The sequence below is a fragment of the Pararge aegeria genome, chromosome 13, assembly GCF_905163445.1.
Source record: "Pararge aegeria chromosome 13, ilParAegt1.1, whole genome shotgun sequence".
Classification (NCBI taxonomy): domain Eukaryota; kingdom Metazoa; phylum Arthropoda; class Insecta; order Lepidoptera; family Nymphalidae; genus Pararge; species Pararge aegeria.
The window spans coordinates 16,891,446-16,917,028 of record NC_053192.1 but is presented as its reverse complement, the minus strand read 5'-3'; the positions used below and the strand labels follow the sequence as shown (position 1 = coordinate 16,917,028).

At 37.8% G+C, this 25,583-nt stretch overlaps 1 protein-coding gene across 50 annotated transcripts; it reads right to left on the bottom strand.

Moving 5' to 3' along the window:
* Nucleotides 1–409: 409 nt before the first annotated feature.
* On the bottom strand, nucleotides 410–24,457 carry LOC120628633 (myosin heavy chain, muscle). Of its 50 annotated transcripts, XM_039897165.1 has the most exons (26): nucleotides 24,439–24,456; nucleotides 23,495–23,757; nucleotides 22,598–22,741; nucleotides 20,871–21,055; nucleotides 19,634–19,829; nucleotides 19,304–19,367; nucleotides 19,124–19,222; nucleotides 17,525–17,628; nucleotides 16,527–16,664; nucleotides 16,058–16,327; nucleotides 15,260–15,430; nucleotides 13,303–13,482; nucleotides 12,810–12,966; nucleotides 11,557–11,615; nucleotides 9,970–10,057; nucleotides 9,484–9,601; nucleotides 8,978–9,095; nucleotides 7,736–7,872; nucleotides 7,528–7,654; nucleotides 6,893–7,102; nucleotides 5,506–6,392; nucleotides 4,982–5,060; nucleotides 3,859–4,104; nucleotides 1,882–3,717; nucleotides 1,524–1,564; nucleotides 410–923 (listed from the first exon to the last, which is right to left on the bottom strand). In XM_039897165.1, the coding sequence occupies exons 2-25, from the start codon at nucleotides 23,699–23,701 to the stop codon at nucleotides 1,541–1,543; spliced, it is 5,844 nt and encodes a 1,947-aa protein (XP_039753099.1). In that variant the 5' UTR covers nucleotides 23,702–23,757; nucleotides 24,439–24,456; the 3' UTR covers nucleotides 410–923; nucleotides 1,524–1,540. The 50 variants fall into 50 exon arrangements, with proteins under 50 accessions (XP_039753099.1, XP_039753067.1, XP_039753091.1 ...); XM_039897133.1 differs by lacking the exons at nucleotides 1,524–1,564; nucleotides 4,982–5,060; nucleotides 8,978–9,095; nucleotides 15,260–15,430; nucleotides 17,525–17,628 and adding exons at nucleotides 4,677–4,755; nucleotides 8,556–8,673; nucleotides 14,858–15,028; nucleotides 18,533–18,636 and having other exon boundaries at nucleotides 24,439–24,457; XM_039897157.1 differs by lacking the exons at nucleotides 1,524–1,564; nucleotides 4,982–5,060; nucleotides 8,978–9,095; ... (1 more) ...; nucleotides 15,260–15,430; nucleotides 17,525–17,628 and adding exons at nucleotides 4,677–4,755; nucleotides 8,556–8,673; nucleotides 10,645–10,697; nucleotides 14,858–15,028; nucleotides 18,533–18,636 and having other exon boundaries at nucleotides 24,439–24,457.
* Between the last annotated feature and the right edge of the window lie 1,126 nt (nucleotides 24,458–25,583).

The following is a 25,583-nucleotide window of genomic DNA, read 5'->3' as shown; positions in this document are numbered from 1 at the left end:
ACCCCATCTATCCCGCATCATATGATAGACTTCCACATTAATGATCTATAGCGATTTAAATGTTTTATTACAATACAACTTAGTTATAGAATTAATTAATTTTTAGCAATCGTTCAATGTAAAGTCAATGCTCTCGTATCAGAGCGAGATGTACGTAGAGAGAGCATTTTGCAAGATCAGTTAGGGGTAAAGTATATTAAAGAAATTATAAATTTCACAAAGAATGAAAGGAATTCCGGTACGAATGAATGAAATCAAAATTGCTAAATTGTAGATACCTTCTACCTTAACGCTCTATTCTGTGTGTGGTGTACAATAAAAGTGTATCATTAATTCATTCATTCATTAAATTCAAATAGGTAGCATATAATATGCATGCGGAAAAGAGTAATAAATAAAACGACTTGGGTAATATTTTCTGACAACGATATCTTGTTTTATTGGATGTCAATGGCAAGGCGAGCGATGGGTGCACGAGCAACTCCGTTAAGGGTTGGAAGGTGTGTCTCAGAGGTGCGGGTGCGCGTGCACCCATCGCACCCCACTCAATCAGTACAATACATACTTCCACATTAATAAATAAATTAAATATAAATAAATATCAACAAGTTACAATATATCCTTTCGTAAAAACATTTATAATAATTACTAGTTTAATTTACCTTTACTTTTATTAGGGTGTAACATTTATAAATTTTCTTGTAGTTTTAAAATTCTTATTATTTACGAATAGTTCACGCTGTCTTATAACACTTGTGTTGTATAAAAAAAACTGTTGTTATGTTGTTGTTGTTCAACGATATAATCTGTACAGTCCGTTATTATATTCTGTTGTGGAACGTTTAGAAATCGTTTTCTGGCGCCAGGTCGAACCTTGGTGGGAAGGTGCCGAAGCCGTCGAAGGCGGGGCGCGTGCGCTGGGGCTGTAAACGAAATTGAACCTTTAATTACATATAAATATAGTATAACTCACCCTTCACTTCGAACTAATTCACGTCAGTTTGCTAATGACAGAACTGTTATTAGTGAGTTTTGTAGTTTAGTAGTTTCATTGGATCGTGGGAAAAACGATCGGCATAACTTTCTAATTATGACAAATATAGCTTTGGCAAACCAATTGTCTTATTAAAAATATGGTCTAGTAAAATCAAAGGTTGCCATTTTAAAGTTTTACAGTAGTTTATAGTCTGACTACATAATTTCAAACTCGAAAAGTCTCAGCTTCATCGGTCTATTTGGTTCAAAATGGTACGCCAATAATAAAGATGATCATAAATTTATATTAGATTAAAATTATTAACAACTATACCATCGATATGTTTTAACACAATCGGGATACATGCTGGGTTCTTATTTGATATTTGGTTTTATCTTGATATTTGACTTTTCACAGGTACATGTACATGCTTTTTATGTATGCTTGGTATGGTATTTGGAATTGAACAATAGGAATGTCTAATCTATTTGCCAGCACTGTGCATTGTGCTGTTGTTGTGTGTTGGTTTAAGGGCAACACAACTTACATTTATCCTTTGGTGACCTATGGACGCCCTTTCATGGACGCCTGAATGAAAAGAGTACGCTTTAGTCGATGTCTTAACTTTATATTCCCGTATATTATACATCTTATAAGACTTGAAAAATAAATGACCAAATGATTTAACATAGAGAGTCCTTGAAGTCGAGTATAGTTCAAATACTAAATATATACATCAGATAATTGGGTACCTGATTCTCTATGCCACTGAAATGATAACTGCGCATTATGTGACGCAAATTTGGCATCTTTTATCACCAGAAAATTCCTACGATTTTTAAGATTATAGTCTTATAATAATTAGGATCCTGCTCTGATAAGTGTAATATAACATAATAACTTACCGCCGGACTGACTCCTCTCGCAGCGGATCCCGCGCGTCCTTTGCCACGGAATTTGCTAATCGCCTGTTCAGCGAGATCTGCCCTTTCTTCGGCTTCCTCTAATTCCTGTTGTGCCTTGCGGAACTTGGCTAAGTTGAGGGCGGCAATTTCTTCGGCTTCCTCGATCTGCCTCTTGTAGGTCTTGATCTTCTGCTGAAGTTTGTCGACGAGGTCTTGCATACGCTCGTGGTTCTTGCGGTCCTCTTCGGCCTGGAAAGTCAGCTCCTTGATACGCCTTTCGGCCTTACGCAGGTTCTTCTGTGCGTCTGCGTGTCTTCTCTGTTCACCGTCGAGTTCATTTTCAAGCTCTCGTACTCTCTGCTCGAGCTTCTGGATGGCCTTTTTGCCTCCCTTGAGTGCGTTTGCCTCGGCCTCATCAAGCCTGACCTGCAGTTCCTTGATCTGTTGTTCAAGGGCCTTGCGGAGTTTCTCCTGTGTCTGGGCGTGTTCCTGCTCAGCGCGGAGCTCGTCGGCGAGCCTGGCAGCGTCAACCATTGCCTTCTTCGCCTTCTCCTCGGAGTTCTTAGCCTCATTGAGAAGCTCGTCAAGGTCGGAGTGTAGAGTCTGGAGTTCGGACTCAAGTTTCCTCTTGGCGGCTGAAAGTGAGCCGTTCTGAGCTGAGAGGTCGTTGAGATGTTCGTGAGCATCACCAAGTTCTTGTTCAGCCTGGCGACGAGCGCGGTCAGCCTGTTCCAAAAGAGTACGAGATTCTTCAAGCTCGTTTTGGAGGGCGTTGGCGCGACGTTCTGAGATACCGAGCTGTTCGCGAGCATCGTCGCGAGCACGCTGTTCCTCTTCCAAAGCGGTCTGGAGGTCCTTGATTTGTCCTTGGTAACGTTTGATGTTCTTCTGGGCTTCAGCATTAGCCTTGTTGGCATGGTCAAGGGCAATTTCGAGTTCATTGATATCAGCCTCGAGCTTCTTCTTCATGCGCAGGGCCTCAGCCTTACCCTTAGCCTCTGCTTCGAGGGAAGCCTGCATGGAGTCCAAGGCACGCTGGTGGTTCTTGCGGGTGTTCTCGAATTCCTCTTCCTTCTCCTGAATCCTCCTGTCGATCTCCTGTCTGACCTGGGACAGCTCGAGTTGTGCTCGCAGAACCTTGTTCTCTTCCTGTTCAAGGGCTGCTTCAGCCTCCTCGAGAGCAGCCTGGAGCTCGTCCTTCTCGGCTTCGAGACGTTTCCTAGCCTTTTCGATTTCGTGAATGTTGCGGCCACCCTCACCAATCTGGTCGAGTAAGTCTTTGACTTCATCAGCGAGGTTCTTGTTTTCACGGCGGACAGCCTCGAGTTGCTCCTGACCTTCTTCGTAGGCACCCTTAAGGCGGAATAATTCAGTAGAGTAGTTACGGCATTCCTTCTGGCTGGCATCAAGTTCGGCCGCAAGGTCGTCAACCTTAAGTTTCCATTCGCCAATGATTTTGTCGAAGGCCTTCTGTTTCTTCTCAGCGGCGTTAGCAATGGCAGTAGCACGGTCAACCTCGAGTTGCAGATCCTCGACTTCGGTAGCAAGGCGCTGTTTGGTCTTTTCAAGGGCAACAACCTTCTGGTTGAGTGATTCAATGGTCTCTTCAGCTTCAGCGAGACGGGCCTGGAGCTTACGCTTGGCTTCCTCGAGTTCTTCAGATCGGGCAACACCCTCAGACTCGTATTTGGAGCGCCATAATTGAGCTTCAGCGTTAGCCTTAGAAAGCTGGCGTTGTAAGTCAGCCTTGCCTTCGGCTTCCTCTTCGACTTGCTCGCGGATGTTGTCCAAGTCGTGTTCGAGGTTGCGGAACTTGCCAAGAAGTGTGGCACGTTCCTGTAAATAAATAATTAAAATTAAGGTATATAACATAATAATTTTATTTTAAGGTATATCATTTTAATTTTAGATTTAATCGCAATTAACAAATTTTTTTAGCGCAACGCCTTTAAAATGAAAACTTATGCTGGTACTGACCCTGGCCTCTTCGTCAGCGAGCCTCTTGGTGTCTTCCAACTGTGTGGTGAGAGACACCTTGATCTTGGAAAGCTGTGACACTTGGGACTCGGCCTCCTCCAACTGGCGGAGCAGGTCAGAGTTTTCGATGGACAACTTCTTTTTGGCGGCATCCAGGTCGTTGAGGGTGCGGTTGGCTTCATCAGCCTTACCTTGGACCTCGTTGAGCTGGTGTTGGAGTTGCTTAACGATCTTCTCTTGGGCAGCCTGGATAAAAAAAAATTGCTCAGCAAATAGTATGATTTCCCTAACTTGTGATTTGTGGTTGATGTTGAAAATATTATGTCCTGTTCTGTTGTTAATCATAAACGTCAAGTAATGTTGTTATAATATGATGAACTTTTGCAAACTTTTGCAAAATTTAAATTTATTATGAGATTTCGACACATATGGTCTCATGCATTTACTAAATTTATTTTAATCTTAATTATTACTAAATTATTCATTATTAGTAGACACCATTTTTTTCACGCAAGTTATAGATTTAAAAGCTCTTTTTCCATGCTAATTTCATCTATACTGTTTCGTTTCTCAGTGTTTATAATTAGTAGACACACACAATTATTCCTAAAGTTATTATAAAGCAGTCCTATGAGCATATCCAGAGGAAAATATTTATCTGTTATTGATTAAAGTGTAGTATTGCAAGGATTCATTTGAACATGAGTTGTGTTTTTTGTTGATTGCTGGATCTATTTTTGCACTTTTACTTTATACAAAGCTGCGAAGCGTCCTAGAATTGCTGATGCCAACACGTTTATCTTTTAATCTTTCTATACCTTTTCGTTGGACAAGTGGTCGATACCGGCGCGAAGGTCATTGACTTCGCTAAAGTATTGAGAGCGCTCTTTCTCAGCCCTGGGTAGATAAAATATAACATAGTACATATTAGTATATTTCTGATACTTATTTTCCACAGTTGACAGAACCCCTGCCCTTGTGAATATGTAAAGTGATGACTTTACAAAATATTTGAAAAATGTTTTCGATGTTGTGTCTATTGAAGTGTAGTAACTGAATCTACCAGGTAGGGTATCATGCAGTTTCAACCCAGGCGGTACACATGCCTCTATGGATGTGTTACCTTTTCCCTTGCAACTTGGTCAATGGCTGCACGTGTGTTGTTAAGCTCGTTGTAGCAAGACGCCCGATCATGTTCAGCCCTGAATTTGTAGTTGATTGATTTACATCTCCCTGATTCAGTATTTGGTCAATATTTTTAAAACAAACGGTTCGGTTTCATTGCCGACAAAACTCTATTATAAAGGTAAGAAAATTTATACAATAAAATGAATTCTAAAAAATTATTACAAAATCTCAAGACGTTTTGACACCGATTTGCCTATGCAAGATAAATCTTCGCGCTCAGGTTTTTATAAATTCATGAAAATACAAAACAAAAAAACAGAAAACTGAGTTCTGATTCTTCATGATATCAGATTATGAGACACTGGAAGCAGTCTGTGGCGTCTTTCTGGACAATTAATATATCCAGAGAAGTAGAATGACTAAATCGAGTCATTCAAAATTATGTCCTTAGCAAAAAACTCAAGAAGTCCTCAGCTTTGAATCATTTAAAATAAGAATAAATTAGATTATAATACTCACTTTGACTTAAGTTTGTTGAGCTGGTCGAGCTGTTCACCCATCTCAGCAACGGCATCGTTGTGCTTCTTGCGGAGGTTGGCGAGAGTGGACTCGTGCTGGATGTTGGCTTCCTCCAAGTCGCGGCGGAGTTTGCTAAGCTCAGCCTCACGCTTCTTGTTGAGTTCGATTTGAGCAGAGGTGGCACCACCAGCTTCCTCAAGACGCTCACCCAGCTCTTCGAGTTCACGAGCGAGATCAGCACGCTGCTTCTCAGCCTTAGCGCGGGCCTGGCGTTCAGATTCGACTTCTTCTTCCAATTCCTCGATGCGGGCTTGCAGTTCCTTGATCTGTTTCTGGGTCTTGCTGACCAGGGATTGTTCGTCCTCGAGTTTGGCGGTGAGAGAGGAGATTTCCTTGTCTTTGCGTTGGATGGTCTGTTCGAGTTCCTTTTTGTTACGCTCGAGGTCGGAAACGGCTTCTTGAGTAAGCTTAAGGTCTCCCTCAACCTTCCTCCTCTGCTTCTCAACATCAGCACGCAGTTTCTTTTCACGTTCCAATGAATCTTCGAGCTCGTCAAGGGTCTGTTCGAGCTTCTGCTTAACCTTGTTGAGGTGGTTGACCTTGTCCTCAGCGGCCTGCAGTTCCTCGGCGGTCTTCTGGGTGGACTCACCTTGGAGTTTCTTCTCCTTGTTGAGTTTGTTGATGAGTTCATCCTGGTGGGCGATCTCATCGTTCAAGTTGCGGATCTGGTGATCCTTGGTGGCCTTGTCTTGTTCGGACTTCTGAACGGACAGTTCGAGGTCTTCGACGTCCTTCTTCAAACCCGATACTTCCTGCTCTAACTTCTTCTTGGCTTGGAAGAGCTGGTTGCGGGCATCCTCCTCTTGAGTGAGGCGGTCTTGGGTGTCCTACAACGAATTTCAATCGATAAATTATAAATTTTTTAAAATAGTCAGACTTACACTAAACTTCAAAGTTTATAACTGCGTTAATTGCGTCTGGTTTCTATCTATTGAAAAGTAATCGTGTAATTTTTAAGTTTAGTTTGCAATAAAATCGTGCAGCCTGCAGACGTGCAATTTATTTTTAAACATCTTTAACTATTTCCCGTGTAAACAAACGATTGTTTATTTAAAGAACTCCGTTAAACGTTACACGAGGCTGCTCGATTCGCAAGTTGATTCACCGATTGGTACCTACTACTGATTTATGATGATGATGACTATTTCAACAAATATTTTTTGCAACCTATTAAATAAATACATCTGCGTTACATTTGAAGACAAATCCTTTTAAAATTCAATATTTTTTATGATTTTAATTTAGTTATGATGTAACTGTAAGTTAAATAACTATATTGACTGTCAGGAAGTACTAAATAAGTGAGAAGATAATTATTGTCACTTACCCTAAGTTGGCTCTCAACGTCAGCCTTCTGCGCCTGGAGCTTGTTGGCACGGTCTTGGATTTCAGAGAGGGAGCCTTTCTCGCCTTCAAGCGAAGACAAAAGCTGTGCTTTCTCTTCAAGGAGCTTAGCATTGAGGGCCTCGACTTCCTTGCGGAGTTTCTCTTCCTTTTCGAAAGCTTCCTGGGCCTTCTGTGCCTTCTCCTCCAGTTTCTGTAAAATCACCTCACTATTATCTCCCACACCGTCCCATGTCGATTTAAAATTCCCGGACATCTTTATTTAATATATCACACCATTAAATTAAACTAGGAATGCTATATTTCGTATCGTTCGTGAGTATGGAAGGGTGGGTGCGCGCACCGCCGACCACTCCGCAACTAAACCGCGCTGGAGTTTTCCAGCGGGCGTGTTTCGCCCCCGCACGGAACGCATTATGTTAGGAAAAAGCGCGTAGCCGCTGGAGAGGGGAGAAATCCAGAAATGGACGCGGCAGGTACAGCGGTGTCACGTAACCGCCAGGTGGGCGCGGTCGAATCTATTTGCGTTTGCCTGAATCACGTTATAACCACTGGAAAATTTAATAGGTCAAAGTGCTCCGTCATATTAGGACAGGTGAGAACGCAAGTCACACGTACCGCGATCTCATCCTCGACGCGCGTGACGTTGAGGAGGGGCTTGACCCTCTGCCACAGCTTCCACCAAGGCCAGGTGCGGAGTTGGAGGTACTTGCGCAAGTTGCGCTGGACAACTTGGAGAGCCAATCTAAAAGAGACGAACATCTTAGTGTCATATCAGTACTAATAAATATCAAGAGTTTATCCACATTGATTCTGATTTTCTTACCTCTGTTCCTGCAGTTTCTTGAAGTCCTTCCTGGACAGGTAACCACGGATGTAGGCCTGGAGCCAAGATACAATCTTGGAAAGCCTGTCATCACGCAACTCCTCCATCTGACCCAGGACACCAGCGCGGAAGAATACCTACTCACCCAAATAAGTGTTTTAATTGATCATAGCATGAAGGTATTTTTGAAATAAATGTTAAATTAAACTACAGCCAGGATTAAATTTTGTGACAGTTACTGTCTTAAACTATAGCCAATAGTATGAAAAACTAAAAGAAAGATACTTAGAACTATACACACAAAAAGTTTTAAGTGAGTAGCATTTTAGAAATTGAGTTTTAGAAGAGGAAGTACGTGAGTTTTATAATTTTAAATTGAAAGTTAGTTCACATTTAGATTTACATAACAGAAGGAAGGAAATTCTAGCTGCATGCAAATAAAGCGCTACCTTTGTTTTTCCGAGTCTGAAAGACTCCGAATCCAAGCCAGTATGTTCGAGAATTTTCTCGGAGGCTTTCTCTGGTGTAATGGGCTCTTTGAGCAGGTTCGGGCACAGAATTTTGTATCTGCGTTAGGGGAGCACACAAATAATAATAATACAACTACTGGTCAAGGATTTGGTAGGGGTAACACTTCGAGCATATGTGTCTTGTGCTCTAAAGGAAAAAAGCACCTTAGTTTGTAAGGTTTCGAGGGCGCTGTAAAACTATGTCCTATTTAGTTCTACTTTCCGGCCAAGCATTAAAAGTAAAGCGATCCATTTAGGGTGTGTCTGGATTGCTTATCTAGAGTTGCTATCTACGGGAATATCAGACATGCCTTAGTGTGACCGAGACGGTAGGACTCGACATCCAAGCCCGAGGCTTCCAAGATGATTTGAGCGATTTTCTTGGGGTCAGATTCCTTGTCCACAGCTTGAGGGGCCAGTATCTTGTAGCTACATTATCAAAACACATGGGCACTCGGTAAGGGAAAGTCAAACAAAATAAAGAAAAAAGTTATTCCGACGCCTTCCATGGGTATCGGAACTAACTACCAAATAAAAAGTATAAAGGACATGATCTCTTTGTTTCATGTCTGAGATATTATATACCATAGAACAAACAAAAAAAAAACAATAAGGATACTAATAAAATATTCAACCTACAACTCTATTCCTTAGAGTTTAGTTTGATTTCGAACTTCAAGTCAACATTCCTCTAAATACCATACTCAAAATCGTACGCAAAATGTTGCCTTGCCTTAGTGTGACCTATACGATAACTTTCAGGGTCGAGCTCGACTGCTTCGAGACATTTCCTTGCTGCTTCTTTTGGATCTTTTTCAGCTTGCATGATAGCAGGCGCAAGAATCATGTAACTGTTTTGTTTCAAATAATAATACACCTTTAGTAACCGTGTTGACAAATTGATGAATGTGTGAGCTTGTGACTTAATGAGTCAAGAATTTTAAGTGTGATTTTGGAAAGTCGATTCATCAAAATTAATTTTAGAACACGTTAATCATAGCAAGCACGGTTCCTATGACGTAAGTAGGAGTCAGCTACTTTACCAGAATAACACTGTTCTAGTTTTATGTATATATAAAAAAGTCAAACATGTTTAGTCTACCTTCTAAAATAATCCACTTATTGAAAGTTACATATAATGATGATTAAAAGTTACTAATACATTCTTCTGATACGAATACTTCGGATTAATTTGTTGCTGATGGTACGTTTTTGAGACAAGTTCTTACGAAATCTTACCGTAGCTTGAAGTCAGGGTAAACCATCCTGTTGGGGAAACCTTTACGGCAAATACGGATGCCTTCCAACACACCGTTACAGGTGAGCTGGTGCATCACAAGGTGGGAGTCGATGAGACCTGGCAAACGGAAACATCGTGTTATTTCACAAGTGTGTCACTTGCATAACGGTCTTTGGCACAATTTTAGCGCAGCGAGGAATTCTGTAATATTTCATATTAATTAAGATGACGTTGATAGTTTCAATGTTGCGCCTGTTTTTAGATGGTGCTACTAAATATATTTCATCATTTAACACCCACACAGCACTGTAAGTGTCGAGTGAATATGTCGGAGGCGTAAATATAACGGCTCTATAAAACTTCTGGATTTATATCAAGTTATTTTCGCTGGACACATATCCTCATAACACATTGCCCATAAATATAAGTGGTAATAATAAATACGATGAAGAACTTGGTAACAGAGATATAGAAATAGCACTCACCGGCCTGTTTCAATTCATTGGGAATGATACAACGTACGAAGTGAGGCTGAGTGGATCTCAGTGTTGTCATCAAGTTGTTCAATTGTTCCTGTTGATTATAAAAACAGTATGAGCTAACGTTTTATTTATTAACATTATCGATTTTACACATTATGTTCATGATTAATAGTTAGATTGTCCAAATAACAATTTATTTGAAAATCATTTCATAAATGATGAATGATGATGAAGAAATCATGATGAAACATAAAACAGATCTCATGAAATGATATATTGAAGTAAATTAATGGTAAAACGTACATTAAATTAGAACACACACAGCCAGGGTTAAGTACAACAAACGGACAAACAGAAAGCTTAGTAATATTAATCAGCCGCAAAATTGGTGTTTTTCAAAATTTTGCTGCTGTACGATAGTAAACTCTTTGACACAATTTTCAGTATTATTTCTGCGTCTATGATGGTAAGAGCAAGTATAATAGATTTTTTGTATCTACTATTATTATGAATGAAACAAAATACTTTTTACCTCGAGCTGGTTTTTAATGTTCGAGGTAAAAAAAAAACTATATCGTTATATGGTATAGTTTTATCAAGTGTAGATGTGAATGGTACATCTACACTTAATAGGGGTGAAACAAAATTTCAATCTACGTAATTATAAATTGTATGTACTTTGTATGCGGAGGAGACAGTAGCAAAACCACCGCCCTTCTTACCGCGACCACCTATAAATGTACATTAACAAGCCACTATTAATGCAAAGACGATCACAGTTCAAACATAAACTTCGACGAAATCCGCGGGACTCTGGAGACAGAGATCTGCTGTAAAACATACAACTAACGAGGACATACAAAGTGGGTATTATTTGTAAGCATCTAGGAATGGCATCTTGAATGAATCTTTTTTTTTAATCCCTGATTCTCAATGAAATTTTAATACACTACGAGTGCATTTGGAACAATTGTGCTCAATTTGTGACGTCGATTTCGACGGTTATTTTGTGAAATGTCAAATAAGATGTCACAAAATGTCATGTCGAATCAGGGCTTATATTAGAGCCATCGTTGCTAAGTGGAAGACATCAGATATTAGATACGATGTCTACGTTATGGCAATATGTAGACCATCCTTGTATTACAAATTAGCAAATACTTTCCAAATTTTTATACCTGGGTTCTGATTATCTGTGACACTGACATCGTTCCACTCTCCTATCTACAATTTATGACGTCAACCAAGTCTCTTATTTTTTGTGAAGTATCTAATTCGACATTTCCGGTACACGTAATTACGAATCCAATATCATAAATAATCACCCAATTAGTACAAAAAGTTAAAAATAATAAAATTTTATAAGAGATGATGTATAATGGCTATAAAACAAACCACAAGCTATACACGAGCCCTATAGCCGTTATACAGCTTTGATGGAGTAATAACAAGGATTGTGTTGATTGCATTAAATTTCTTCAGAAAGAATTGTTTTGTAAAATTCTAAAAGGTGCCATCCCAAGAATCTGGACAGACGAAGACAAGCGGCGTGACACAGAAGCGAACTCTGGGACATATGTGTCATTTTACCCTGTAGAGTGATGATACGGTCTGGAAGGCAGAACCCTTCGTACGCTTGCTTCCAGCGCCTAGTTTATATAAAATAAGGTTTATAAAACAGAAAATACTGGGGCTTATCTAGTTATACCAAATTTTCAATAAATATTCTAAAAGAATAACATAATATGAAGGTACAGTTAAACTAATAATGGATCAAAAATAATTGTCTGCTAAGTCAATTTCAATAGAAATACTATGCTGGTTAAGAAATAAGAGGTAATAATAAACTAAAAAATAATCGCTTTTAAATGAATAAAAAAATTCGTCTCAAGAATTATTGCGTTGAATTACAAAACAGTTTTAATTGAATTACTATTTAGCTATATTCAAATATTTCAAATTAATCTGATCAAATTTTAATATCATTTATAGTTTAAATATTCACTGGACGGAACCAATTCTAAGTATTTTACATAATTTAGATCCATAACTAAGTTTTATACTAAAAAAATATTCTACTTTAATATATATATTATAAAAGTACTACAGAGCTATGATTTTGTCAATTAAACACGTACTCCATAGAAACCTATCTTTCCTGTTTTTTAAAACCATTCATTTCCAGCAATTAGGAAATTGCTTCAGTCACGATATATTTAATTTGGTGTAAATTTCAAAATATACGTAGAGTACGTACAAACTGCTGGACTGAATTTATGTCCCTGGATCACTGATGTTTCTAATATAGATGATTATGTTATGGAACAAATGTAATTCTTCATCCTGCGTTATATATCAATAGAGGGAAACCTGTAGTTGGCCAGACTATGTATCATCATTGACTTTATAGGTGTTAAGTGATCGTCGTAGATGCAGTTCTAAGTCGACGAATGTAACTATCACCTCATAAATAAATATTATAAGGATGCCTTATAGAGATCAGTTAATCAGGCTTTGTAAAATAAAAATTGTCTCATACCGAGCACAGTCGATGGGAATTTGAATTCTTCTGACTGTCGCAACTGAATACTTCCTGAATATTTCCAGTTCAGAATGACTTCTGCTATTAGGCTAACCAATTTTATGATTTATCTATATTTTCTTTCTCATTTTACATGTTCTATATAGTATATATATTCAGGAATAGCCGTGACGTTTTAAAAAGTTAAGAAGAAAATTTATAAATAATCTTTGGTTATGGATAACGGATAACCTAGTGAAGTTAAACAAAATATTTTTTTCAATATAGATTCTTCGTATATAAGAAATGTAAAAACGCGTACCCTTGCCACCACCTGCGTCGGCGCCACCAGACTGGCCAGGATGGTCAGCGAAGATCTCAACCAACAGTTTGTTCTGGCCCTTCTTGAACTGATCGACTACGGTGTCGTTAAGAGGGTCCTTGTTCTTCTCAAGCCAGCCAGTGATGTTGTAACCGACCTGTTCGACAAAGAGGTAGCAGTTGAAATTACCAAAAAATATTGAAAAGTCCGAGCGAGCAAAAGATTTCCCAATTCACTTGAAAATAAGAGTTTGAACTGTTAGAGTTGATGTGAACGAACAAACAATCATCAGGTTATTAACTTTCCCATGGCGTTTAAACATTTTAACTTTATGTAAACTCTTAATAACCTAGTAAACAATATTTACCACGAATTGTGTAAAATATTTAAGATATTAATGCTATACAAATAATAGTGTGGTTCATTTAATATAGATTTCATAAAGCTATAAAATTTCAAAAAAGGTTCAGTAATCGATCTCTTTGATACTTACATTACCGGCGTAATGACCAATAGCGAAGTGGGCGGCTTGGCAACCAGGCTTGGGGGGCTTGGGCTTCAGGTAAGGAGCAGACTTGCCCAAGTGGTTGTTGTTCAACTTTTCAACGAATGTCTGGTCGGTGGCTTTCGGGAACATAGACTCTTCCTCAAGAATTGAGAGGATACCCATAGGCTGAAATCGGACCAGTGAGATTAGAAGACACGAAAATATGTTAGTAGAGATATGTTACTTTTGTATCAAAAGTGATTTTATTCTTTAGAAATGCAGGAATTTTTTTTTTGACTAGTTTAAACTACTGTATTGATACATTTTGAAACGTTATTTTTTTCATAACAACAAAAGCCTTTGCTTTGTCAGAGCTTTTAATAAAAACTAACTTATTTTACCTCCATTTAATCTGAAATGAATAACAAAAGATTCTAAAACAAAGATTGAAATAATAAAATTTGATCTGAAAAAATACGTTGAATATAAAAATGAATAAATAAGGAGACCTTAAAACTAGGTATTGTTAAGCATCTGTATAAAGACAGCAAAACATGCAAAATATATAGTATACAAGTTCTGAGTGTAATGTGCAATATTTTACGTTACATTTATAAGGCGGTTAAAGGCGTTGTATAAATTATATAGCTTGCTTATTAAAATTTTATATTTCAGTAGCCAAAATGTATTATTGATTCAATAACTTAATAAGTATATTATCCACAATTAAAAAAAAGCTTATTCATTAGATATTATTACAATAGATATTTATTGTCTACTACGTGGTGCTACCTATATATCCGCTTTGAAAATTGGATCGCCACAGCTTGGTGCAAATATTAAGATAATAGAATACAGCGTATGAAATAGCTTCATGTTCGAGGTTCTGCGTGTGCTTTATAAGCTTTACGTAGTTTTAATAGATATCGCTTGGGAAGGGGAGTACAGCCAGACTTTCCTTGCATTTGCAAGCGATGAAAGGCGTTGATTAAGACCAACATGTGTTCAGCCTGAAGCCTCGTCTACCGCGACCCTACAGCCTCAAGCTAGATACGTTACACCTCTAATACCTTTTCTATTAAACTTATGGTCGGTTGGAGATCCATACCAAAATCTATAAAGGTCCATTCGATCCCTTCTCTTTCGTATTCCTCTTGTTCTAGGACGAACATGAAATGATTAAAGTACTGTTGCAATTTTTCGTTGGTAAAGTTAATACAGAGCTGATTAAACCCGTTCAACTGCCGTGGGGACATGTAAAAGATATCGAAGCAAATGTTAAAAATCTAATTACTGATTTGAGTTGTACTTGTGGGTGTATGGACGTGTCTTGTGGTGTTGTAAAGTTTTTATACACAACAAATAAATATATTATAAGTAAAAAAGTACACACGATAGATCACACAACACTTCAAATAACATTGCTAGTCGATCGAAAAAAGCCTTGTTAATGTCTAATTGATAATTTTGAATAAGATCATATAATAATAAATTTTGTCTAGGCTTTTTTCAATGACCATGGCGAGTTGCAAGCGTTCATTGTTGCGTTTCCGCCATCTACCTTTTCTATAAGGTCAATGCAATTTTGGAGATCCATGCCAAAGTCAATGAAAGTCCATTCGATGCCTTCGCGTTGGTACTCTTCTTGTTCCAACACAAACATGTGGTGGTTAAAGAACTGCTGAAGTTTCTCGTTGGTGAAATTAATGCAGAGTTGCTCAAAACCGTTGAACTGCAGGGAGATTATTAATGAAAACGTTAAGCTGGAGGTTTAGAGAATTAATCGGGAAGAATACAGTGGCTACGGATCACATTCCGTAGGTATCTTTTCCCTAACCAAGACCTAGAAGTGCATGTATTTACGGGCCAAGTCTATCCCCATAGACTTGGCGGTGGTGTCAAACTCATTCCCGTCGGTAGTAGTCCAGTCGACGACGAGCAAAACGACTCGGTGGACTATTACCTTTTCGATCAGATCGATACAAGCTAGCAAGTCCATTCCAAAATCGATGAACGTCCAGTTGATTCCCTCCTGCTTGTACTCCTCTTGTTCGAGGACAAACATGTGGTGGTTAAAGAACTGCTGCAGCTTCTCATTTGTGAAGTTAATGCAGAGTTGCTCGAAACCGTTGTACTTTTTAAACAAGATGAAGCCCAAATAAGTGGAAAGAAAGGAAATAGAGAGTTAGATTAGCTAAACTATGATACGATGATTAGTGAGCAGGGTACGTCGATAGCTAAACCAAACATAGGCAACATCGAGGGGATCTGTGTCGCCCCGGTGTCTCTTTTCCCAGTGTACCTTTTCGATAAGGTCAATGCAGGCCAGTAAGTCCATTCCGAAATCAATGAATTCCCAATGAATTCCTTCGCGTTGGTACTCTTCTTGCTCCAACACAAACATGTGGTGGTTGAAGAATTGTTGCAATTTCTCATTGGTGAAGTTAATGCAAAGTTGTTCGAACCCATTGTACTAAAGGAGTAAATGGCATTAATATCAAAGAAAAGGAAATTTGGTCATTGTAGTAGCTCGTTCTTCCTGTTGGACTAAAATACACAAAGCACGAAAGAAATTAAAAGAAAATAAATGTAAATTGATACACAGTTTTGTAGAATTTGTTGTTATTTGAAAACAGAATGATTTCAGTTTACAAAAAACAAAAACCAATTTAGATGATATTTTTTTCAATTAATTGTTCTTAACTAAAGTTTTTTCGATTAACCTAATAATAATCAGTTGAATCCTATCACTGATACTCACGTCGAAGATTTCGAAACCAGCAATATCCAGTACACCGATGAAGTGCTGCCTCTTCTGCTTAGTGTCTAGGGTCTCGTTACACTTCTTGACGAGCCACTTGAAGAGACGATCGAAGATACCCTTGCAGAGAGCACCGACGGAGTTGGTGACCTGGTCCTTGTTACGACCCTGGGTCACGAACTCGTTTCCGACCTTGATGCGGGGCTTCAACAAGTTCTTGTACAGGTCCTGGACGTCAACGCCGAGGAGCGTGGCAACCTTGTTACCGTCCTACAAAATAAAACGAGTATCTTTATTTACACTGACAATGGGAAACGGGTAAGATTATTCAGAGGGAATAATAATTATTATCCCTCCTCTCATGCTAAGTTTTGAGACAAATAATACTATTAAATTTACTTTGTGCCAAAATTCACGAGACGTTATTTATTATGTGTGACTACCAAACCCAAAAAAATATATAACTTGCCTCAGTGCCGTCAGCCTCAGCCTGTTCTTCGCGACCCCTCTGCTTGAACTTCATGGAGCCCATGTGCATTACAGAGGCGGTGATCTTGTATACGTTGTCTTTCTCTTCTTGGGTGAAGCCCAGAATGTCGAAAGCTTCCTATATCAGTAAAAAAGGTTTAGAATATCGTAACAACCATTTTAACGCAGCTACATTATCAGACAAATTTTGAGGGTTCGTTGTCGTGACATTATTTTTCAGTTTGGTCATAAATCACATCGGCAAATATGGCAACGAACAAATAACAAAATCAATATCTTCGCTGTAACTGAATTTGTTAAGCTTAAGGACTCAAGAGATATTTTTGAAACTGACATGACACAAAAACGAGAACCTATACTAAACCCCGATAATGTAGCCACTGGGAAAACAGCAAACTATAATTATGATAAACATAAAAAGGATAATTTCGTATTTGATTTTTGGGAACCTGAAATCTTTATGATTTTATAGTTAAAAAATAATTATAAAGATTCGGTGCAATTTATTACAGATAATATTATGTTATAATTAACAATCAATGCAACACGTTACAAAATAGAGTATAAGGTAGCGTTAAAATTTGCAAGTCAGGGGTTCGTGATACTAGTGCACAGGATGAGGATATTCTAATGTTTATACTCTAGAAGTCTATAACTACTAAAGATCAAAACTATATTGTTACATCTAGGGCCCGGATTCTCTATGACAATGAAATGATAACGATATGCGAAACTAATTTTGTGATGTCAAAGCTTTATGAAGGAAATCTTGAGATTGACGTCACAAATCACAGTTACGTTAACATCATAATTATTCATATCATAGCGAATGTAAGCTGTAGATGAAATCCAGTTCTTTGGATTTTAAACTAATAAAGTAACTTCATTTAAATCGTCGGTGGGTTCCAATGTATTAGCGTCTCGTGGCTTCTTCAAAGGGTCACTCGCAATAACTTGGGTAGCATCTATTACACTTACGTCTGTCAAGATGCATTCCTCACCATCATCGACGTTAGGGATCGTAATCTTACCCTGGGCGACGTTATAGTAATCGTATATGTCGTTGGACAACATACACATGTCTGTTGGTAAATAAGGAGATTAAGTTACAAATGCCAAAACACCAAAGTACCCTACGACGTCATCCCTATCCTGAATCCGCTGTCCGTGTCGTGTCTGTGAAATTAATTATGTGTGTGGGGGGTGCCTGTGCTGGAAGGGGGATCTTAATTAACTTGCATTTCACATCTGTGCATTGTGATCACTTGACCATTGCAGGGAGCGAGCATGCTGTACTCATCATGCGCATGTCAGAAATGCCAGAAATTTTGTTTTAAGCCCCAATTTTGTAAACACGAATATCTGAATCACGACGCACGCTCCTTGCTCAGGCACTAAACTTACGATCGTAAGATCGAATTGCTCTGCGTCGTTGACTCCAGGTATCCGTGTTTTCCCTTGACTTATCGTGGGATAGTCCGAAATGCGGTTGCTTAGCATCGTTAACTCTGTAAAAATCAAACGATCTGACATACACATGCAGAGACTAATCACAAGATCAGTCTTAAGCGAAGCAAGCAGAAAAGAAGATAGTATAAAAGAAGTTTTAGAAGAGATGAGCCAGTCGTCAGTATCTGGACTCACATCAGTAAGTTTCATTTCCTCGCCATCGTTAACGCCCGGGATGACAGTCTTGCCTTGCGACACGATGTTGTAGTCCATGATGTCGTTAGACAAAAGGCAGATGTCTACAAAACCACACCAATGATAGTCAGAAGTTTGGTTGCAAAGAAGTAAGAGATAGAGTAAAAATACACATGCTGTATTCCGGCACACTACCACAAAATAAAACGACGTCTTGTTTCAGTTCTGAGGACAAGACGCCCCGGCCACTTGTCAGTTGTATGACTTTTATACGACAAAGTGATCGGTAGGACACTAAGTACACTCCGTTAAAGCCTTCAGTTCAAGGAAGGCTCAACTTACGTCGGTTAACAAACATTCCTCTCCATCATCTAAGTTGGGGATGGTAGTTTTTCCTTGTGATACGATGTAATAGTCATGTATGTCGTTTGACAGCAGACACATTTCTAAATATGAAAATTGGTTTTAATAAATGTTTCAAATTAATGGTTCTGAGTTGATGTGTTTAATGATGTGTATGAAGTGTAGATCGAAAAATAATTGAGTACCTACTTAAAATAATACATTTAAATTCAACTGCATAGAATTTTAAGGTGAAAATAATTAATGGTAATAAATTGGTATTTTTTTATATTCTAGTTTATTCAGATAACATTTGATATACTTTTACGATGAAACAATAAAAAGTTAATTGACTAATAAAAAAATGATCTCTGCTGCACTTCTATATCTTGCATTTTTGTTCGTTCATAAATATAAAACATGAACAGTTATTACACAAGATCAAGATATAAGCGCTCGAATAAGAGCCTATAGAACTAGGTGCTTAACCTTTCCTTCTAATTGATTCCCTAATGTTTTGTCACATAAACAAAATATAGATTATGAAGAAGTCATGAATGAACGAATTGCTGATTGATCGATGAAATATACCTTTCAGTCCTTTAACGGAACCAGACATCATCTGGTAGAAGATGTGGTAGGAACGCTCAAGAGCCTGTTGGGAGATGACACGAGCCTTCTCGAGCAGATCTGTAAGATTAAGAAATTGTTACAGAAAGAACGCACGTGAATAATCGAAGAGTACTTAATAGTGTAAGATGAGATACTTACAGGTCTCAATATCAGCTCCAGCCAGTTTTCCAGAAGGTCCAAAGTGAATACGGATGAATTTACCCTGGAGAAGTTAGAAATAAACATAAACAAATGCTAAGGAGATAGACTAACATTTTTATTTTCTGATCTGTAAACTAGCCATCATACTGAATTGGTGAACTTATGGCATTTTGAAATATTTCAATTGAAAATGGAAATACTAAATCCTTAAAAGTGAGCGTCTTAATAATTGAAACTTTCAGTGATTTATTATTGCAACTTGACGAACAATTTATCTTTATTATTATTTCCTATCAAATAAGCAGATAATGCAAAATGTATACTTACGAAACGGGAGGAGTTGTCGTTACGCACAGTCTTGGCGTTACCAAAGGCTTCAAGCACAGGGTTAGTTTGTACGACCTGGTCTTCTAGAGATCCCTTCTTCTCCTGAGTCGGGTCCTTCTTCTGCGAGGCACCAACGGTGGCGAAGTACGCAATTACCTTCTTCGTGTTCTCAGTCTTACCAGCACCAGACTCTCCGCTGTTGAGGGATAACAGTTATAACTTTAAATATCAAGGGGAGTTGAAATACTCTATGGGACCGAAGGTAAAACATTTGCCAAGAAATTAGTGCTGATTATGTCCATGACACCCAAAAAAAGGACGCTCATTAAGAGATTCATAAGAAAGATATGTGTCATGGTGGGAAACATTAAATCACTAAGTGATTTAATGAAGAGATTCACAGAAGAAACGCACTGTAATGGTGACCAAGATAATTGTATTTTTCAGTAACAATGTGAATTACTAACCCTTATTTACTTTACCATTTTTGAGTGGTGGTATTATTACAGAAATACATATCTTCGTAATACGAAGGTAAGATTTTTTTTTTCTTGAGTTATTATGTCATATCCAACATGCAATTTCAATTGCCTATAGCGAACTAACTCTTACTTCTTTTATGAGACCTTTGGCTACAGGATTAAAAACACTAACTACATTACATTAAAAACTTTAAATTGATTCTGGATAATGTATTATTTCATATCACTTTTTCTAGGTTGTTCTTAGCGTACAGAATAATCCTATTTTGATGTTAAGGATTACATAAAAGATAAAAAAGCTTTAGTGTGAATTGCTCTAACTTCATAGCTTAATATTAATTTACTGTGAGATGGTGATAACAAAAAAAATATACTAAGTGTTTTGTGGGCTCTTCTTAGACCAGTTCGTGTTTGGAACCCCCCTAGCTTTAATTTTAAATCAACGAATGCTATCACCATCATCTAACATTATTAGTAACATTATAAATGTAAGAAAACTTCATAAGGTCTAAATGAATAAAACATTTTTGAATTTGAATTAATTAATTTAGAATCATTATGAACTTTATCTTCAATAGACTTCAAGAAGAACACCATTATTGGTTGTACTTTTTCAACATGTTACTTTAGTTTAATGTTTTTTGCACAAAGTACTAGTTTTGTCTTCCACTCATATGCCATAGTATATCATTCCCAACGATAACCTTAATGATGGTTGTACGCTTAGAATAAATAGTTAACAAATTATTACTTACGTAATCAACATAGATTGATTCTCGTGGTTGGTTAACATGTTGACGTAAGCGCCATCGGAAATGGCGAAAATGTGAGGCGGAACCTCCGATCGGCGCTTGCCACGGTAGAGCTTGGCGCATCGGAACGTGTACACGGGGAACCTCTTGTAGGGGTTGATAGCCACGCAGAAGAGACCCGAGTAAGTCTGTAGGGGAAGGACAAGTTGTTATAAATGGTGTACCTATACAAAATGTGGGATGATGAGAATGGCGCGCGTTTTTCCATCGAAATAGCAAATTAAAAGAAGAATTAAATCTGAATGTCTGACGGGGAATGAATCTTGAACAAATGAGAGAGAAAAATTTGACTTTGGGTCGAACGATAAAGGAATGAACGGAGGTAAAAAATATATTAAAAGCTACTGTTACTTTCAATGTAAATTTTGATGTGATATTCATGAAACTGAACAAAACTTAAGGAATCTTTTAAACACCAAACGGATCCTCCATTTTAGTGTTTCAGAAATTTATTGCTTTGCAGATTAGACAATTTATCAAAATTAACAAGTTTACGGGACAATTAAAATTGACTATTTTATCATGTATCAAAATAGTGGTGGTGAATTTTAAATGAGTCCAAAACATCGTTAGAACAAAAAAAAACAGAAAAAACAAGTCACTGGAAAAAAATGAGTAATCACATTTTGCAAAATAATCTCTGACAAACATCGAAACATTTCTCCCGGAAAAGAATAGAGGTAGATGGACATTTTACGATGTCTTTTCTCTCACTCTACAAACAAAACAAAAGAAAGCTTTTATTTCTTATTTCAGGATTCCAACCCAACAACAACTTAAAACTTAAATTTGTAATGATCCGGTCGATTAACATTTAATGCTAATAAAATAGAACAAGCTATAGAAACATTCTTAGGTGTTGCTTTAGTAAAAAGAAAACTGCTTAGAAATAAAAGCTTTGTTATGGAACACAACACTGAAATAAATCTATTCTAGACACAATAAATAGAAGTATCCTTGGACGCTATCAAGTCCTTTGCCACCGTCTTGTCCTATGTACAAGGGTTCAAGAACGGTACTGAAAGTAAAGATTCTGAATACCAAGGGAAAAGTGTAACAGGATAATGGACATCATAATTTTTTAAGCTATTTCCACCTTGATTTAATACCATCTTTAAACTATATATATTGTATGCTAAGGATACGATAGTATTGCTATTCGGCTCTTTTGTCTTTGATTATATAACATAATATTTTTATTAAACTTATGAATGAACACACTCATAGAAATGTATTACTAAATATACTAATAATTTTTTTGTTTATCAAAAAGCATTAATTTTACTTCTTATTCAATTAAGGTGGAGGATTCAACATACATGTTTTTAATTTTTTTCCTTGACTGCTAAACTTTCATAGATATTTCTAAAACAAACGATTATCATATCTCATTATAACAGGAAATCTATCTAATACTGCCGACACTCGTGTATGCAGATATAAATATATTTCGACAGAAATAGCCCAATACAAAATTGAAACGAGCTATAATTAAGGTCTATAAATTCAAATGTCAATCCATTGATGGTATTAAATCAATGTGTCAGTAAATAATTAATGGCCTAATGGTTTGGTAAACTTCCAAAGTATATGATGCCCAGAGATTAGGGGAGGTGAGGTAAACACATGCAAACTCCAACGCTGCAACCTCTGCTTTGTTCCTGACTTACGTAAATAAGCTTATGGTAATATCTCTGCTTCAAGTTATACAAAACTGAAGCGTCGTTGAGGTATGTCAAGTTGGACATATCCTCACATTTTTCGTACTTAGGCGGGTTGACTTGTCCTACCAGGTCCTTCTTGAAATCCTTAGTCTGCGGGAAAGATATGAGCGTCAATATTAAAGTAATGGTCAAGGCGCTTGGAGCGCCTACTTACATATATAAGTTTCGCATAGTATCGTTGTCGTAGGTTGTGGAGGACGGCAGCGTCGTTAAGGTACGTCAGGTCAGCCATATCCTCGACTTTTTCGAATTTCGGCGGATTAACTTGTGAGAGGAGTTCCTTTTTTAATGTCTTTTCCTGCTCATTTAATGAAGGCAATTTAATATTAGCTTATACATTAACATAGACTTATTAATCAATAATAAAAATCTATTGAATCACAACTTAGTAAGTACATACTTTATGATCCGAATATAATCTTGATATTAAAGTCAATGAACTCGATCTATAAATCTGCTAGTTTCTTAAGTTTCTATGATTTATTAAGTTTTATTATTGCAAATAAAGTTGATCTAATTTATCACAAATCTTTTAAAATCATTGCGTCTTATCATTTAGATAACAAACAACTATTCAGTAACTTAGTTAAAATCTTAACTTGAGTAATATTTTTTTGAACTTTACAGTTAAATACCACCTTGAATATGAATATATATATATATATATATATATATATATATATATATATATATATATGTATACTTAAGATATAAACTGTCCCTAGAAATAAATTGAAACTTAAGCCGCTATTCAAATGATAACTTGAATGAGGGTCAAGTTAAAACTTGGGCCTCAAAGTGCATTATTCTGGATATGCACCGCCACGTGTCACTAATAATTACCTCGCCCCCGGGGAGGTTGACGGTCACCAGGTCGCCCTTGGTGGCCTTTATTTCTCCCTGCACGAAGCCCTCTTTCTCGTCCGGCACCCAGCAAGCTTTCTTGCCATCGTAGGGCTTGCTCTGGTCGATACGTTTCTGCTCTAGAGAAACGAACAGGTATGGGGTCGGATCGGGGTCTTCACCCTCTTGTGCGGCGGCTTTCGGCATTTCGGAGGGCTAAGACTTGGGCTTGTCGAGACACGAGAACACGCCCTGGAGCCTTCCTGTCGAAGAATACTAGACGTTAGACTGATGCCGCTCGCTCGTACAGAAAAGATGGAGGCCCCGTGCGTCTATTTGTGGAGTAACCCGAGTAGTGGCCGGTTTGGGAATGGTGCCAGCTCGGACGCCGTTTGCGTAATACAGAGTTTTATGCGCGCGTTTTTTATTAGCTTATCCCGAACGGCCCTTCGCGGATGTTACGTCACAGGCACGCGCCTCTGGAGCGACGCCAATGGATTTAGACCGATCGTGGATTGTTGTTTATTGTCTTTTATGGCAGTGATTGTCGGGCAAAGTTCCGAATTCAATTTATGATTTATAACTGCGTTCAAACACGCTATTTCTAAAATAATCTAATGCATTTATCAATTCAAATAACGTTTTAAAGTCAGTAAAAAAAATTGCAAACTATATATTCTCGCTAATTATTTTCTTTAAAATTGATATTGTACATCTAAAAGTTTATCTTTCGTTAAATAATCAACTGATTGATTCTATTATTAAAGCTAATATACAGTTTGTTATAGAATTTCCGTTACAAATCATCACACTTTGCAGCTAGCGTCCAACAATCCACCACTAAGGCAATAAACAACCGGGCACCTCACTTAGAGCACACAAATCCAAATCAATTCCACTCGGGTTAACCAGCTGGACTCCTACGTCACTTTTCGATATCTCACTCGCGATGTAGAGCACTGTACGCTGGACGCACGGGGAGGGACGTGCGTGCGTACTTACGTTTGAAGCCGTTCTGACCGGCGGCGGGGGGGGCCTTTCCTTTATATACTCGCAACACGACACCACCGCGCCCGATCACCCCATTTTAGGCGGATGCCAGCCTGCCCAACATCTACACTTTCAGACGAGCTTAGCTTTCACTTGAGCGGGAACGCTCGCACCACCGGACACGCGACGGGCTGCTAGCGGAGCTCCCGGGTTCGAATCCCGATAAATAAAAGAACTATTTTACGCAAATATTTTCTGAACTTGCTCTTTAGCTACAGGAATTTAACGTTCAAAAATATGGATTTTTAAAATTGTCTATAGATATTCCAGAGCATTTTTTTCATCTTAAGCTGTCTAATTGCTAAGGTCATGGTCAAGAATTAAAATAATCATCCAATAAATTAATTTCTTCAGACGTTGAGGTTGAACAGCGATAGCTTTCTGCGATATGGAATGGATGTTTACAAAATACAAAATGGCGTCCATGTATGATGTAATTATAGCGAAACCAAACTTCGCCATCAGTAGGTAACACTTTAAAAAAGCATGAGTGCAGGTGGGTTTTAATACCATGGACATGGAATACCTGTAATCCCGGAAAAGCGTACGGGGACCGATTTTAAAATAAATTTTGTTGTTGTTTGTACCGCAACCCATGTCGACAAACATTTTGCACGTAGATAACTCGAATCCCGGACTCCGATGAAAGATTGAGCCCAAAAAACCAAAATAAATACGGATCGAGTCGAAGGGCGTCATATATCTTAATAAATTAAAATTAAAATTGTGAATAGTAACTATGTCGCTTTTGAGGTGTAGTATAAAAGCATACACTCATTAATAAAGTCAGTACGAATTAAATTTTTTAAGGAAGAAACTTTAGAAATGCTGCCACGATAATTGGAAAATAAGGAAAAACTGAAATTTTTTTATAAGATTGTCGTATGGCGATATAACTTCCGATTTTAACGATGCATACGATTGTTTTTCTTGGAAAAATTATATACATATCCCTACCAACTTTAATGTATTTCTCGCACTTCGACAGACAGCTGAAGTACGTACTGGCTGGTAGATTTTTAAAGGATTTTTAAAGTAT

What these genes read in the sequence shown, in the direction of transcription:
- LOC120628633 (XM_039897133.1), bottom strand. Translation starts at nt 23,701, where the DNA reads ATGCCGAAAGCCGCCGCACAAGAGGGTGAAGACCCCGATCCGACCCCA. An exon ending in ACGTTGAGAGCCAACTTAGG is followed by an intron (nt 6,393 to 6,892) that starts GTAAGTGACAAT and finishes AATTCGTTGTAG; the next exon opens with GACACCCAAGACCGCCTCAC. An exon ending in CTCAACAAACTTAAGTCAAA is followed by an intron (nt 4,756 to 5,505) that starts GTGAGTATTATA and finishes TTATCTACCCAG; the next exon opens with GGCTGAGAAAGAGCGCTCTC.